Below are 14,892 nucleotides of genomic sequence, written 5' to 3'. Positions count from 1 at the left end.
TTGGAAAAATTGCTAGTTTTTTTTTTTTTTATTTGAATTTTTTTTAACCCTCCAAAGTATGTACTTTTTTTGGACTTCTTTTCCAGGCTGGAAAAAACATAAAATGATTTGATCAGTTACCTTGATTTCTGGTTGTAATGGCAGATAATGTTCTGCAAGTAGATAACGTCATTATGCTAGTTTGTGAGCCGCAGCTACTTCTGATTCGATTGTTAGCTTGGAAGAATTATTGCAACTATTCTGTACACTTTAGGTGAGCCATTGTATTTTACAAGCAGTTGGATTTGCCTATGGCTTTTGATACACGGGTCCTGCTAAGTCATGTTATTGCACAGGCAAGTATCACCTGGAAATTCCTAGCAAAGGGTTATTCACATTTCCCAGTATGGTCCCAGCAGTTAGGGATGCCAACAAATGTGTAAATGTGACTGTTGAACCCATTATTCTTTTGCCTAAGTGAACCTAGACATTTTGGTGATAATGCTTTTGTGAGATTATCAATAATACATTCTTATGCTTATATTGCACTGTTGTAAGCATAAGAGGCCTTTAACTGAAAACTTATTTTTGACAACATTACTTGTGCTTCATCTTATTTTAGCATTTATTGCTGCATTTGAATTTAAAAACCTAAATTTTTCTTTATTTGGAGTAATGAGCCATGCACAAATGCTAAACATCTAAGCTAACATAACATTACAGCAAGAAATAACGATTCAGTCTTACAGCAATGATGAAACATGTAAATCCTAAAACTGTAAAAAATACACAAATTAACCGGACCACAAATGTACAGAGATATAAGACATGGGTTTTGAATTTGATGTGTTTTGTTGTGTACTGTTGTGTATTTCCACTACTTAACATCGTTCCTTACATTTATTTTTATTTTTTTCATTTTAGAAAGGGGTGCAGTTCCAAAAAAGAAAGATGCAGTCTCCATTGCAAGTAATTATCTTCCTCGTGCAAAAGCCACACCCAAAGCTGTATCTCCAGTAGTCTCCCATTCACCTAGAATACCCAACGCTTCCAGTTCGTCCTCTTCGCACAGGCCAGTCTCTCATACAGCTAGCAGGGTATACTCTTACATTTTCCAATTTTGATATGCATTTCATTTTTTTTTCTGCCTTATGTGTGCATACTAATTGTAATCGTTAATGTTGTGTGTTTTTTTTTTTTTTTTTAAAGGGAGCAGGTGTAAAAAACACTAGACCAAATAAGCCAACAACACCTACTACTGGACTCAGGAAAAAAGATATGAAGAATTTAAAAAATGTAGATAGCAATCTTGCAAATGTTATTTTGAATGAAATTGTAGACAGGTATGTCTGCTGCCTTGCATGCTTTACATGTCTGCAGTGTGGTGGTGGTGGTGGTTTTAAAATATTTTTTAAAAAAATAAACCGCAGCATCCTAACATTTTGGTATGTGGTGTGTTTTTTTTTTTTTTTTTTTTTTTTTTTTTTTCCTTTTAACAGTGGCCCATCGGTTAAGTTTGCTGATGTAGCTGGACAAGAATTGGCAAAACAAGCATTGCAAGAAATAGTGATACTCCCTTCTATTCGCCCAGAGGTACGTTCTCTATAATAACAATGCTACAAATCTGCATTGGTTGTATTTGTGTTCTAATGTTAAACATGTATTTTCATGAAATAGTACCTGCCTGAAATTGAGGTACTCCCATTTGCTTCCATTGATTTGATTTATGTTACTTTCAAAATCCGTTTCCCTGAGTACAGTAGAGGACACGGGACCCTTTCCTCTCTGTTCTTAGGTCCTCCCTATTGCTTGCTACAAAACTGAGGCTCGCTAGGGGTTGGAAGGATTATATGGGGGATGTCCCAGCAGATTTTTGGCCAGTGCATAATCACCTGAGGGTAAACTGCATATAACCCAGTTAGAAGGCTAAGGAGCCTTGGTGTACTATACTCCAAGAAATGGAATTTACTAGTAAATCAAAAATCCTTTTTTTTTTTTTTTTTTTAGCTTTAGCTGCAGTCACATGCCCCTTCCTGTGATGGGCAGAGACCTTCCTAGGGGTTGATGTAAGGGCAAGAGTGAAGCAGTCAACATACATTTTTGATGAGGAAAGCAAGGCAGGGAGTAGGGAACAAGCTGTTTTAAAATAGGCACAGTTAAAGCTTTCTGCAAAAATCCTAAGCATGCGCAGCTGAGAAAGCATCCAGTATGCCCCTTAATATGTAATGTCAGTGAGATGGGGAAGCCTTTTGGGTGCCAACAACATGAATGTATTCTGCTTTTCGGTGCCTGTACAAAGTACTGTTGGCCGAACAGGGAGCTAGCAGGATCAACCGGTACCTGCTATGTACTGGTAGAGGACTGTGGGCATGAGGATTGTAACAAGAGTGAAACGCTTTTCTCTAAGCATCTTCCAGGACAACCCATGAGACCTAAGGCTCCTCCTACCAGGACAGGAAACGCCAGATAAAAGGCCGGTCCTCCAGGCCCCATGTCAATATTAGTGTTTCCTACGGGGGGGGGGGGGGGGGGGGTTTATCATGTTTCCTGGAACTGGTTCCCCTAAGTCTCATGAGCATAGTCCTATGGCAATGGGGTGGTATTTCTACCTTCTTAGGTCCCAGAATAGCACATCCACTGGGGAGTAGGTTTGTGGCTGCTGTCCCTGCTTCTCAGTGCATTGGGGAATGCCAGCACTGCGGTGTGCGTCTGAGATCCTGCCCGCAAGCCGCATGGAGTGTGCAGTGGAAGAGAGGAAGCTGCCCGTTTGCTTTCCAAGGTGGCCCACAGGAAGTACCCAACGGAGTCGCTTCCGGGGCGTGGGACGTCATCAACGGGTGCCAGAGACACTAGTTCCGATCTCTGAACGGTGCGAACAGAGACGCTGGGAGGCTGGTGATTTTAAAAACGGTGAAACCCAGCAGAGGCTGCGGACCACTAAAGGGGCTGGATAAACTCCTGCGATATCCGCACAAGCAGCGGAAGCAGGCCCTAACCCCAGCACCTCACAGGTAAGCCTGAAGTGTATTTTACTTGCTTGCACATCCTGTGAGTGTTCTCCCCCCTTGTAACCAGTAGAAACTAGGTGAAGGGGGCACATTTTACTTTTCTCCTGCACGGGGTATTATGGTGTGTATGTAAAATTTATTGGGGTAATTTTGTTCTCTTGCAGGCCAAGACTCAGGACAAGGCCCAAGCGCAGCCACCAAAAAGGAAATGTGCAGTTTGCGGAAAACAAATTGAGCTCCTCATGGAGCAAAGCAGTTTGCTGTACCTGTATGGACAGCCTAGTTAAGGATGACCCAGTTATTTCCTGTCAAAAAATGCTGACTTCTGTTAGGCCGCGTACACACGGGCGGACTGTTCGCCCAACTAAGTTTGTCAAACAATCCGACAAACAGTCCGCTCAAAATTTGCATGAACGGACTTGACCACACACGATGAACGAACAGTCCGCTGAAAGCGTGCGCGATGACGTGAACGGCACGTACGACGGGACGAGAAATACGACGTCCAATACACTGCAATGCAACCTTCGCCGTGTAAATCCTTTCTGAGCATGCGCGAAACTTAGTTTGTCGAACAAGCCTACACACGAGCGGACTGTCCGCTGAAACCAAGTTTCAGCGGACTGTCTTACGGAAATTCCGAAAAACTTTGTTCGTCAGACTGTCCTCTGAAACTGTCCGCTGAAGCCCACACACGAGCGGACTGTCCGCTGAAACACTGTTCAGCGGACTAAGTTGGGCGAACAGTCCGCCCGTGTGTACGCGGCCTTAGAGTTGATCTTGCGTCTACGTTTAGTTCATTTAAAACTGGCAAGATTCAAGTCCCCTCAGAGGGTCCATCTCCAGTTAGGACCTCAGCCGGTCCTAGCGCTCCACAGCAGTGTGCGGAGAGTGAAGACTCTGAGGCTGAAGTTGGATCTGCCCATTCTTATCCAGAAGAATAGGGGTCAGATACAGCGCCCAGGGATAGAGAATCTGCAAGGGGCTCAAGGTATAAGTTATCATTGGAAGATGTAGATGACTTATTAAAGGCTATCTATACGACACTTGATGTAGAAGAGGAAAAGGTACAATTGTCTAAACATGACCTTATGTACAAAGGTTTGCATAAGAAAAAGGCTAGAGTATTTCTCATACATAGTTCCCTTCTTGATACTATCAAGCTGGAGTGGGGAAAGTCCAGAGAGAAAACCTTTCTTTTCCGGTAACCTAAAAAGGTTTCCATTTGAAGAGGACATAGTGCAGCCATGGAACAAAAATCCTAAGTTAGCGCACCTCTTCCAAAAGTTTAAAAAAACTCAGACCTAGCGTTTTGACATATGGGCACACTTAGTGATCCAATGGATAAAAGAGGAGATATCCTTCACAGAGCCTGGGACTCAGCCATTGGGAATGTTAAACCAGCTCTGGCCTCCACTTGTGTAGCCAGAAATTTAGAAGTATTGTTGACACAAATACAAACACATATGTTGACAGGTACCTCTAGAGAGCATTTTCAGAAATCTTTCCCTCTTCTTTCGTGCAGTGGGGTTTTTGGCTGATTCTTCCGCAGAGTCAGTAAGAATGACAGCTAGGACCTTGGCCTTGGTGAATCCGGCCAGAAGAAGCCTATGGCTTAAAACCTGGTCAGGCGAAGCTGCTTCATAGTTGCGCCTATGTGGTCTTGCTTTAACAGCTGATCATCTTTTTGGCCCAGGTCTGCAGGAAGCACTGGAAGCAAGAGCTTCATCAAATCAGAGAGAGCTTCTAGCAGTTCAGAGAACCTTGCAGGCATTTAAGATGGAAATCAGGGGTCACAATCTCCAGATTCTATCCAACAATATAGCTACGGTTGCATACCTCAACAAACTGGGAGATAAGAGGCGTCAGATACTTCAATCTATCGCCCAGGAGATTTTATCATGGGCATAAGGGAATCTAGCTGCAATTACAGCAGTGCACCTGAAGGGGGCACAAAACTGTCCGGCAGATTATCTCAGCCGCTACTGGGTATGGTCCCTTCATCCCAAAATCTTTGCGGGCCTCACCGACAGATGGCGATGCCCCAAAGCGGACCTGTTCGCAGATCAGAACAATCGCAAGACAGAAGTTCTTTTCTCTTAACCCAGCGGACCGATCATTGGGGCTCGATGCTCTGGCCTCTGTTATGCCTTCCCGCCCATCAGGCTAATTCCAGAAGTCCTCCGGAAGTTTCTTCTAGAAGAAACAGATCTTATCCTAATAGCCCCTTTCTGGCCCAAGAGGCCATGGTTTTCCCTGTTACAGACTGGTCTCAGAGCCTCCACTGAGTCTTCCGGGTCCAGTGTCGCACCCAAAGGTGGTTTCCATAAGCTTGATGGCCTGGTATCTGAAGAAAAGATACTAAGCGCCCAGGAGTTCTCTGACAAAGTAGTCAAGACCCCAGTCACTAGATCCATATATTCCAAGGTTTTGGAAGACGTTTAACTTATGGTTATCTGAAAATCAAAGATTAACTCATGATGTTCCTTCAATTTTGGATTTTTTTAAGAGGGGGTCCACAAAGGTCTCAGTTAGTACCTTTTTATAGGTACAGGCGGCAGCAATTGTTTTTTGTTTTTTTTCTTCAATATTCTCTCTTGGAAAATCCCACTATAGCTAGATTCTTCAAATTTCCAGGTCCAGACTAGTAGTCGTTAGAAGTTGTCCAGCCTGGGACCTGTCCCTGGTACTTCAAACTCTGGTAGAATTCCTTTTTGAGCCCCTAGAGGATATTTCAGTTAAAGTGGTGTTGCCACCAAAAATATAACCTAACTCGTATGTGCATCAAATGGTCTTCTTAAAATTAATTGGATAATAAAAAAAATTTTACTTACCTATTTCTTGCGGTTGCTAGGTGGTCCCACGAAATCTGCCTCTTCCATTGCCCGGGCTAAGAACGTCACTTCCCTCGGCAGCCCGGCTCGCTGAGGCTCCTGGGAGAAGTATGACACCATTTCCCAGGATGCCTTGGGCATCACCGAGGGCTACAATCGCGTTATTTCGAGACCGGAAGTGACGCGATTGCATGTGTAATTTGGCGCGGGACTTCCGTCGACAACAACCGTTGTCATGGCAACCAGAGCAGAAGACGGCGCTCGATATAGCGCTTACTGCGCATGCGCGAGATTTAATCGAACGGGCGGTGCATGCTGGTCTTTTATCAGCGCACTCTCCCGGAAGAGGATGCCTGTGGGCTTCACATGCCCACAGGCAAAATGACAACCGTCAGACGGTTTTATAAAATCGTTTTGAATAACAAAACAACATGCTGCTGGATGTGCAAAAGGAAAAAGTAAGTGTTAGATTTCATTTTAATAAGGATTGCCGGTATGCTAAAAAAAAAAAAAAAAGGATCAAGACAGTGGAATCCCACTTTAAGTTACTTACCTTTTTAAAAAATTATATTTTTCTTGTGGCAATTACCTTAGCTCGTAGGGTACGTGAGTTACAGGCCCTATCGGTGAGGGAGCCTTTCCTAACAATTTTTGAGGATCGGGTTGTTTTGAAAACTGATCCAGGATTTCTGCCTAAAGTGGCTAATACATTCCACAGATCCCAGGACATTGTACTGCCAACCTTTTGTAGTTTGCCAATGGGTGACCAAAAAATAAATTTTTTTTTTTTTTTTTTTTTAGACGTGAGAAGAATTCTCAAGACCTTAACAGATACTTTTTGTCCTCTTTTCAGGAGCACTCAAGGGAAAGAGTGCATCTAAAGCCACCTTGGCTAGATGCATAAAGCAAGCCATTTCTGAAACGTACAAAATTAGGGAAGTTCTTCCGCCTTTTGTCACTGCACACTCAACAAGAGCCTTGTCTGCATCTTGGGTTGAGAGGGCTGGAGCCTCACCGGAACAAATTTGCAGGGCTGCCACATGGTCCAGTTTTTCGACCTTTATTAAACATTATCGCTTGGATCTCCTATCTGCTCAGGAGCAGGTATTTGGTCATAAGGTCCTTCAGGCAGTTGTCCCTCCCTAGACTGGTAAATTCTGGCTCATCGTCTCATGGGCTGTCCTGGAAGACGCTTAGAGAAAAGCTGAGTTAGACTTATGCCGCGTACACACGATCAAACAATCGGGTGGAAAAGTCCGGCAAACTGAAGTCTGCCGGACAATCCCCCCGTGTGTAGCCTCCGGCATACTTTTTTGACCCGAAAGTACGGCGGACTTAGAAAGTAGTTTTGCACTCCAATCTTCCCGCCGGACTTGCATTTTCGACAGACAATCCGGCCGTGTGTATGCCAGTCCGCCGTACTTTTCCCGCCCAGAGAAAAGTCCGCTCATTTCTAACGGGTCTCCAGGTAGACGGGGCCCGCGAAGGATGACGTCGCTGGCCCCGCCACCTGGTATGGACTTAAAGGGGTGCCCTCAACATGGGGGGTGCCTTGGGGAAGGGGGCCCCCCCACCCCAAAGCACCTTGTCCCCATGTTGATGAGGACAAGGGCCTCTTCCCGACAACCCTGGCCGTTGGTTGTTGGGGTCTGCGGGCGGGGGGCTTATCGGAATCCGGGAGCCCCCTTTAATAAGGGGACCCCCGGATACCGGCCCCCCACCCTATGTGAATGAGTATGGGGTACAATGTACCCCTACCCATTCACCTGTAAAATAAAGTACAAAAAAAAACACAACACACAAGATAAAATATTTTATTGCACAGCTCCGGGGGTCTTCCGTCTTCGGGGGGTCTTCTCGCCAGACTCCTCCGCTATCTTCTTCTAGCTCTTTTGCTAGCGGAGGAGCCCGGCTTTCTTCCTCGCCGCGGCCTCTTCTTCCGACTTCGGAGTTCTTGTCCCCCCTCTTCGGTTCTTCTGCCGGGCCACCGCGCCTTCTTCTAGCTCTTTTACAGGCGGTGACCCAGTCTTCTGTCGTCGCCGCCGCCTTCTGTTCTTCTTCTGTTCTTATCTTCAGATGTTGCCTCGTCGGATCCTCCGCTCACAATGGCTCCGACACGACGCACGGCTGCTGAGACTGTGACATCATAATAGGCGGGGACATCATCCGGTGATGTCCCTATATAAGTTGCCTCGTGCCCAGTCAGAGCCATTGTGAGCGGAAGATCTGACGAGGCAACATCTGAAGAGAAGAACAGAAGGTGGCGGCGGCGACAGGGTTGTCGGGAAGATGCCCTTGTCCTCATCAACATGGGGACAAGGTGCTTTGGGGTGGGGGGCCGCGCGGCCCCCCCTTCCCCAAGGCACCCCCCATGTTGAGGGCACGCGGTCTGGGGGGGGGCTCGCTCGTCCCCCCCTTTCCTGGCCGGCCGGGTAGCGTGCTCGGACAAGGGTCTGATGTGGACCTGGGGGGACCCCCACGCCGATTTTTTTCGGCATTGGGGTTCCCCTTGAAGTCCATACCAGGTGGCGGGGCCAGCGACGTCTCCTTCGCGGGCCCCGTCTACCTGGAGACGCGCCCGAAATGAGCGGACTTTCCTCCGTGTGTGGGCGAGTCCGTTCATTTCAAAAGTACGGCGGATAGTGCGGCGGACTTAGTACGCCGTATTAGTCCGCTGAAAAAGTGCCGTGTGTGGGCAAGTAGCCCGTTCGGAAAGTCCGACGGACAGTCTGGCGGGAAGTCCGCCAGACTAAGTCCGTCGGATAGTCCGCTACGCGTGTACGCGGCATTACCAGTAACTCCTTTTTTTTGAGTCTTTCAGGACAGCTGGATTCCCAAACTTTTTTTTTTTTTTTTTTTCTTGAAGTTATGTGTATTATAACAGAAAAGAAATACAGCGCTCCCTAGTGACTATATGTGAATACAATAAGATACATAAATAGCTGCAGCTCAAAATTGTGAGATATTCACAAACAACCATATATAATGAAGAGAAACAGGCTGCGCATAAAAAAATATATAAAAATAAAGAAATCCGTGAAGAACCCCCAATGAATCAAAGAAAAACACAAATATCATTAACAATAATAAAATTGATAATAAAAAAGTGACAATTCTTGAGAATACTGACATGGGGCCTTGAGGGCCGCCCTTTTATCTGGTGGGGGTTAACGTGTTTCCTGTCCTGGTAGGAGGCGCCTTGGGTCTCATGGGCTGTCCGGTGTAACTCTTTTTTTTGCCTGCAGTTTCCCTTTTAGTGCTTACTTAATTTATTTTTTCCTTTTTCACACAATTTTATTTATTCACTTGCAATGTGCCTTTGAACTTGCTAGAAAACTTGACTACTCCAGAAAGGGCAAATCCCTCTTTGCTCATCATAGTCTTATCGTTTTCTGGGATGATCCAATTGCTCTTAGTATTAAGCTGGGTATACACTAAGGGTTTTTCCTTCAATCCAGTGGGCTAAACAAAAAAAAAGATTACCATACTAACACAAGCGATGTTAGTGCAGCAATCTCCCCACCTGTGCATTTGTGTTCTGATGGGGACTGTCGCCCCACCAGAACACACTGATTGGCCAATGGCTGATTGGATGCCGGTTTTCCAGCATGCTTATTAGACAGCGAGAGACTGACCTCTGTAGAACAGTCTCTGCACACAAGGGCTGAAAGCCAGTTCTGCTGAACCAACTTTTTGGTCCATGTGTACCCAGTTTCTCCACCCTCCCTACCTAACCTTGTCTTTAGATGCTGAGGAAAGGAAGGGGAATGCTATAGAGCAGCCTTTCTCAACCTCCACACAGAGGAACCCTTGAAATAACTTTCTGTTAATTTGGGGATTTTTTTCTGAAAGATCTTTCTGCTGTCAATAGTTAGTGGTAGATTCATGCCAGATACATAAAATCCTGGAAGTTTCTACAGTCAAGCAAGTGTAGTTTTTTTCCCACTTTCTTACTGGCATTTTCTCTGCAACAGCCCAGAATTTTTGGAATTTCTACAGTCCTCTACAGCTAATTCAGGTCAGTTAAATAAGGAGCACAGGTTCCCAGTTTATACTGGTGTTCTCTCTGCATTAGGCCGACAGGTGGCAATGACTGCTGTTTATATTACAGTTCACACCAGGACTCCTTTATTAACATCAAGCCAGTATGTCTAATGCCCCGTACACACGAGAGGGATTAAGTCTGACAGACCTCCAAAGGAGTTCCGACGGAGTTCCGACGGAGTTCTGGCGGACTTTTCGACCGAACGGACTTGACCACACACCATCACACCAAACTCCGACGGAGTCGAACGTGATGACGTACGACTGGATTCGACGTAGGAAGTTCATAGACAGTAGCCAATAGCTGCCCTAGCGTCGGTTTTAGTCCGTCGGAGTAGCACACACACGAGCGAATTTTTCGAAGGGGACCGGGTCCGGCGGAGTTCCGTCGGGAAAATTTGAAGCATGCTTCATTTCTAAAGTCCGTCAGACTTTTGCGAAGCTAAAGTCCGTTGCAGCCCACACACGATCGGATAGTCTGACGGACTCGGTCTGACGGACTTTGGATGTTGAAAAGTCCGCTCGTGTGTACGGGGCTTAAGGATTCCTTATGGATTTATCGGTCCAAAGCTGAGGAAGTTTTTACCTGACCTCTTCTCTGGAGACTCAACTTTTACGAGTAGCTGTAGCATACTGACTGTGCCTAAATGTTAGACAAAAATATCCCCTCTATAAATGGGACTATAAATGACCACCAACACCACACAGAAATTCAAAACATGAAAATTACTTTATTTAACAAATATAGGACAAAAACAAACTTAAACAAAAGGGAACATTACGCTAACAATGTCCCTATGGTGTATCTACAAAAGTGTATATACATGGTTATATAAAAAATAAGCCAACCAATGTGTGTTAAACATCCTCTTTACATATAAACCCAAACCCGACGCGTTTCTAGTTGCTGATGTCACAGAACTTTCATCAGGGGTGAAGAGCGATAATTAGATGGCAGATTAATATTTCTAAGATGATTCCTCAATAGTAGAAAAATTGCATGGGAAGACTGTTGCTGGTATACACAACTTTGTTCCAAGCAAACGTCTGGTCACTGCCGCTTCCCCAGGGTCCACCCTTCCTATTCCGGTCTATAGAGGGAGAGGAAGTTGCTACCAATATGTAGCGGTCTCTGTTGTCGTGTGATGACAAACCTTGCTTCAAATATCTGGTAGCCTTGATCGGCTCAGAGTTATCAAAAAAACTTTTCCCACAAGGTAGACCCAACAAAGGGCTGAAGATGAAGCCCATAGATTTGCTGCCGAATGCAGCAGTATTCCCATGTGCAGGGCATAGAGGTGTGGCTAAATGAACTGAAACAGCACTGTATAAAAGTAAATGTTTTCTTTCGTATGCTGTGTTCCAGGAACTCTTTCTTCTTTCTTTTCTTTTTTTCTTGTTGGGAAACTTGTGGCATTTGTACATTTTTCCATTGGTGTCACTAATATTCCTAGTTTCTCCAGATACATATACATGTATAAAGGCCTCAGTGTGTCTGTGGTAACCTATGCTTGCTAATACTTTTTTAATTTTTCGAGTCGGGCACATAGGGGAGCTTTTATTTTTACAATCTATGGCTTGGGGCAAAGAGTTATCTGGTTTACACAATAATGCAAATTGGTACCATTGCTGTAATCTAGTGATTTAGTAGGTGTATGACAGGCAACTGCTATTGGTCAGATATTGTATTATTGTCTTTAAAATTTTATCTATAGGCAGCTCCTATCCTATTATTGATCAGTGGTTCCAAATTAATGCCCAATAATGATCAATAGTTCCAACTTGATAACTACTGAAGTACAATACACAAATAGATACACCCAGCATTTTTCCAAATTGCTGTTCTGTTCATTTGGCGCTTTTAAGCTTTTTTGATGGTATCGCATTACAATTCTTGTAAGCAGTACTTGGGTAGGCTGGTTTCCTTCTCAAGGTCTTAGGAATGTACGAACGAACGAACGAAATACTTGTATAGCGCACAATGCGAACTGAATCGCCTCTAGGCGCTACGTGGCAGTATATGGCAGAATTAGTATGATGCCAAGGACGTTGACTTTATTAGGCAAAGCAATCCATGAAATGCCTGTGTAAACACAGTTTGGATTTAAAACCGAAATGTGAAAAATGTTAGTCTCTCCTAGTAACATACAACTGCTGTTGTGAATTCTCATGTGCAGTTGTTCCCCTGCAGATCCACCCTTAGGAAGATTTCATTGCCCATCCTGTTGCTCTGTTACAGACCTCTTCTCTCTCTTTTTTTTTTTTCCCCCTTATTGTATTACATCTAGGTAGCAGTGGTTTAGTCAGGGCCGGTGCCACCACTAGGCAAACTAGGCGACCGCCTAGGGTGCACTGCTGCCTAGGGCGCCCGGCCGCTGGTTTCTCTACTCTCCATGCTATGTAAGTTTTCATTGCTGTATTATAAATACCTCTGTAATAAATGTTATAACCTCTAGTGGGCGATGTTAGGATAAAGCGTGCACATCTAGGGGGATGCAGGGGGTGCCTTTGCTGCATGCTATGCAGGCAGCCGCCATGTAGTGTCATTATAGAGGTGCAGCACTGGAGGACATGTCCTGATGGAACGAAAGCAAACATCCCCTGAGCACCTCCATGATCAGTGCTCTCTACTGCAGCCACATTCTTCCTCTAGCGCCGACTCCTGTCACTATGATGCTCGGGCAAAGGGGACGGATTCAGGGGCGGAAAAATTAGGTTTTGCCTGGGGTGTCAAAAATCTTTGCACCAGTCCTGGGTTTAGTTTTGGCCCTAAACTTCCCCATCAGAGTTCTTGCTAAGCATTATTTGTACCATATTACATGTAGTCTTGCACTGTCAGAAGCGTGTTGGCACATGATCCAGCCATGCTGTGATTGGCAAATCTGGGGAGCAGGGAGGAACCAGAAGTGATGTCGTATATGGCTGTCTGGGGAAGTAGCTGTTAGTAGCAGTCATTATATAAAAGGGACATTTGCTTCACTACTATATTAGGTAGGAGGTTACATTTTCCTTTTCGTTTTTTTTTTTTTTTTTTTTTTCTTTTTTTTTTTTTAACCTCGTCTTCTTTCTTTACTAGGGTCTGACTCTGCTATCTTTTGCATTACTCTATTCTGGGTACTGAACTCCTGTATGTATGTGTGTATGTATATATGAACATCAGCTGCTATATGTGCTAAGTATTGCTCACTGTTAATATATACATGCATGTATTTTTGTTGGTGAGATTCAACCGTAGTGTGAATACCTATACTGTATTATGGTTGATGTAATATGACATACTTGAACATTTGTACCAATTGTATCTATATGTCTAAAACAACTTTTATTGCTAAAGAATTTTTGTGGAGTGCTTAGTGCCGGTTCACACAGGGGCGACTCAGATCCGACTTCAAGTCACCTCAGGTCGCACAACATGTAGAAATCAATGTAAGTGAATGAGAGCTGTCTTAATGCACGCTACTGAAGTCGCTCCGACTTCAGAAAAGGTTCCTGTACTACTTCAATCTGACTTGTAGGCGACTGGTACCCATTGATTTCAATGGAGGTCGCCTCCAAGTCGGATCTCCGTCTATACGGAGGCGACTCTCAGAGAATTATCAGCTCTCAAAAGGAGTCCCCCCCCCCCGAGAGCTCATTCTCTGATTGGCCACGGTAAGTCGCCTGGCCTGGGGCGACTTAAAGTAGTGTTGTAAGTCACGTCCAAGTCGCGTCCAAGTTGCCTCCAAAAGTCGTGTTGCCTCTGTGTGAACCGAGCCTTACTCTATATATTTTAAAATTTGTTGTACAGATTGATACACTGTGGAGAGATTTATAGAACCTATTTTTGGTTGCTGAATGGTGTAGATAATAGTGGTGTGCAGACCCTTATTGCTAATTAAAAATCCAGTTGGGTCCCTGGATAGAGGGCCAGGCTCTGCAATTAGGCAGTTCCTTTTTTCCCATGTTCTGGAAGATCACCATAATGGATGTCAACCTGTTGTGCTGGAGAGGAATTGTGGACACTCTATTAATGTAGGGGACTTTGTCATCTTCAGTCTCGTCTATTCAGATACAATTTTATTGAACCATATGCAACAATGTACATGTGATAAGCTCAAGCATGTGTTCATTACGGTTTCTAGGCAAACTTAAAAGATTCACAGAGGTGTGTGTACGTATGTACATACGTGTGTGTGTGTGTGTGTGTGTGTGTGTGTGTAAAATATATATCTCTATCCCTTTCTATCTCCTCACCAATCTTTTCGCCTCCCCCCCCCCTTTCATCATGTAAGGCTATGATGCTGTAGGTCGGATTTGATGAGGCGTGTGACGTCACTGTTCGTCTTTCCCTATGACAGGCAACAGACGATCAGTGACAGGCTCGCTAGGAAGCACGGGGAGAGGTTTGTTTACACTTGCCTCTCCCCGTTCTTCAGCTCTGTGACCCGATAGTGGGACACCAGCGGCGATCGGGTCCGTGGGCCCCGCGGCCACGGAGCGACCCATGGTTGGCCACTTAAACCTGTACGTGCTTGTGCCCAGCCGTGCCATTCTGCCGACGTATATTGGCGTGAGGCGGTCCTTAAGTGGTTAAACCTCATTTGCCATGTAGTTGCCCACCCCATTAATTTGTTCAGATCTTCTTGCAAGGTTTCCACATCCTACGGAGAAGTTATTGCCCTGCTTAGCTTAGTGTCGTCCGCAAATACCGAGATTGAACTGTTTACCCCATTCTCCAGGTTGTTTATGATCAAATTAAACAGGATTGGTCCCAGCTAAGAACCCTGGGGGACCCCGCTACCCACCCCTGACCATTCCGAGTATTCCCGATTTATCACCACCCTCTAAAGGCAACCTTGTAGCCAGTTTTCAATCCATGTACTCACCCTATGGTCCATTCCAACGTACCTTACTTTGTACAGCAAATGTTTATGGGGGAACTATGTCAAATGCTTTAACAAAATCCAGATGCACCACATCTACGGGCCTTCCTTTGTCTAGATTGCAGCTCACCTCATAGAAGGTTAATAGATTGGTTTGGCAAGAAC

At 44.9% G+C, this 14,892-nt stretch overlaps 1 protein-coding gene across 2 annotated transcripts in view; it reads left to right on the top strand.

Annotated features, from left to right (window-relative positions):
- SPAST (spastin) overlaps positions 1-14,892 on the top strand; it is a 77,079-nt gene that overhangs the window by 39,206 nt on the left and 22,981 nt on the right. For both annotated transcript variants that reach the window (XM_077486131.1, XM_077486130.1), the window contains 3 exons: positions 904-1,076; positions 1,189-1,322; positions 1,479-1,572. In XM_077486131.1, coding sequence (XP_077342257.1) covers positions 904-1,076; positions 1,189-1,322; positions 1,479-1,572 — 401 coding nt within the window. The remainder of the gene's footprint in view (positions 1-903; positions 1,077-1,188; positions 1,323-1,478; positions 1,573-14,892) is intronic.

This window comes from Lithobates pipiens, unplaced genomic scaffold (genome assembly GCF_037356315.1).
Source record: "Lithobates pipiens isolate NorthernLeopardFrog02 unplaced genomic scaffold, aLitPip1_a1.2 Scaffold_18, whole genome shotgun sequence".
Classification (NCBI taxonomy): domain Eukaryota; kingdom Metazoa; phylum Chordata; class Amphibia; order Anura; family Ranidae; genus Lithobates; species Lithobates pipiens.
The sequence above is the reverse complement of the archived record's forward strand: the minus strand, read 5'-3'. Positions and strand labels throughout refer to the sequence as shown.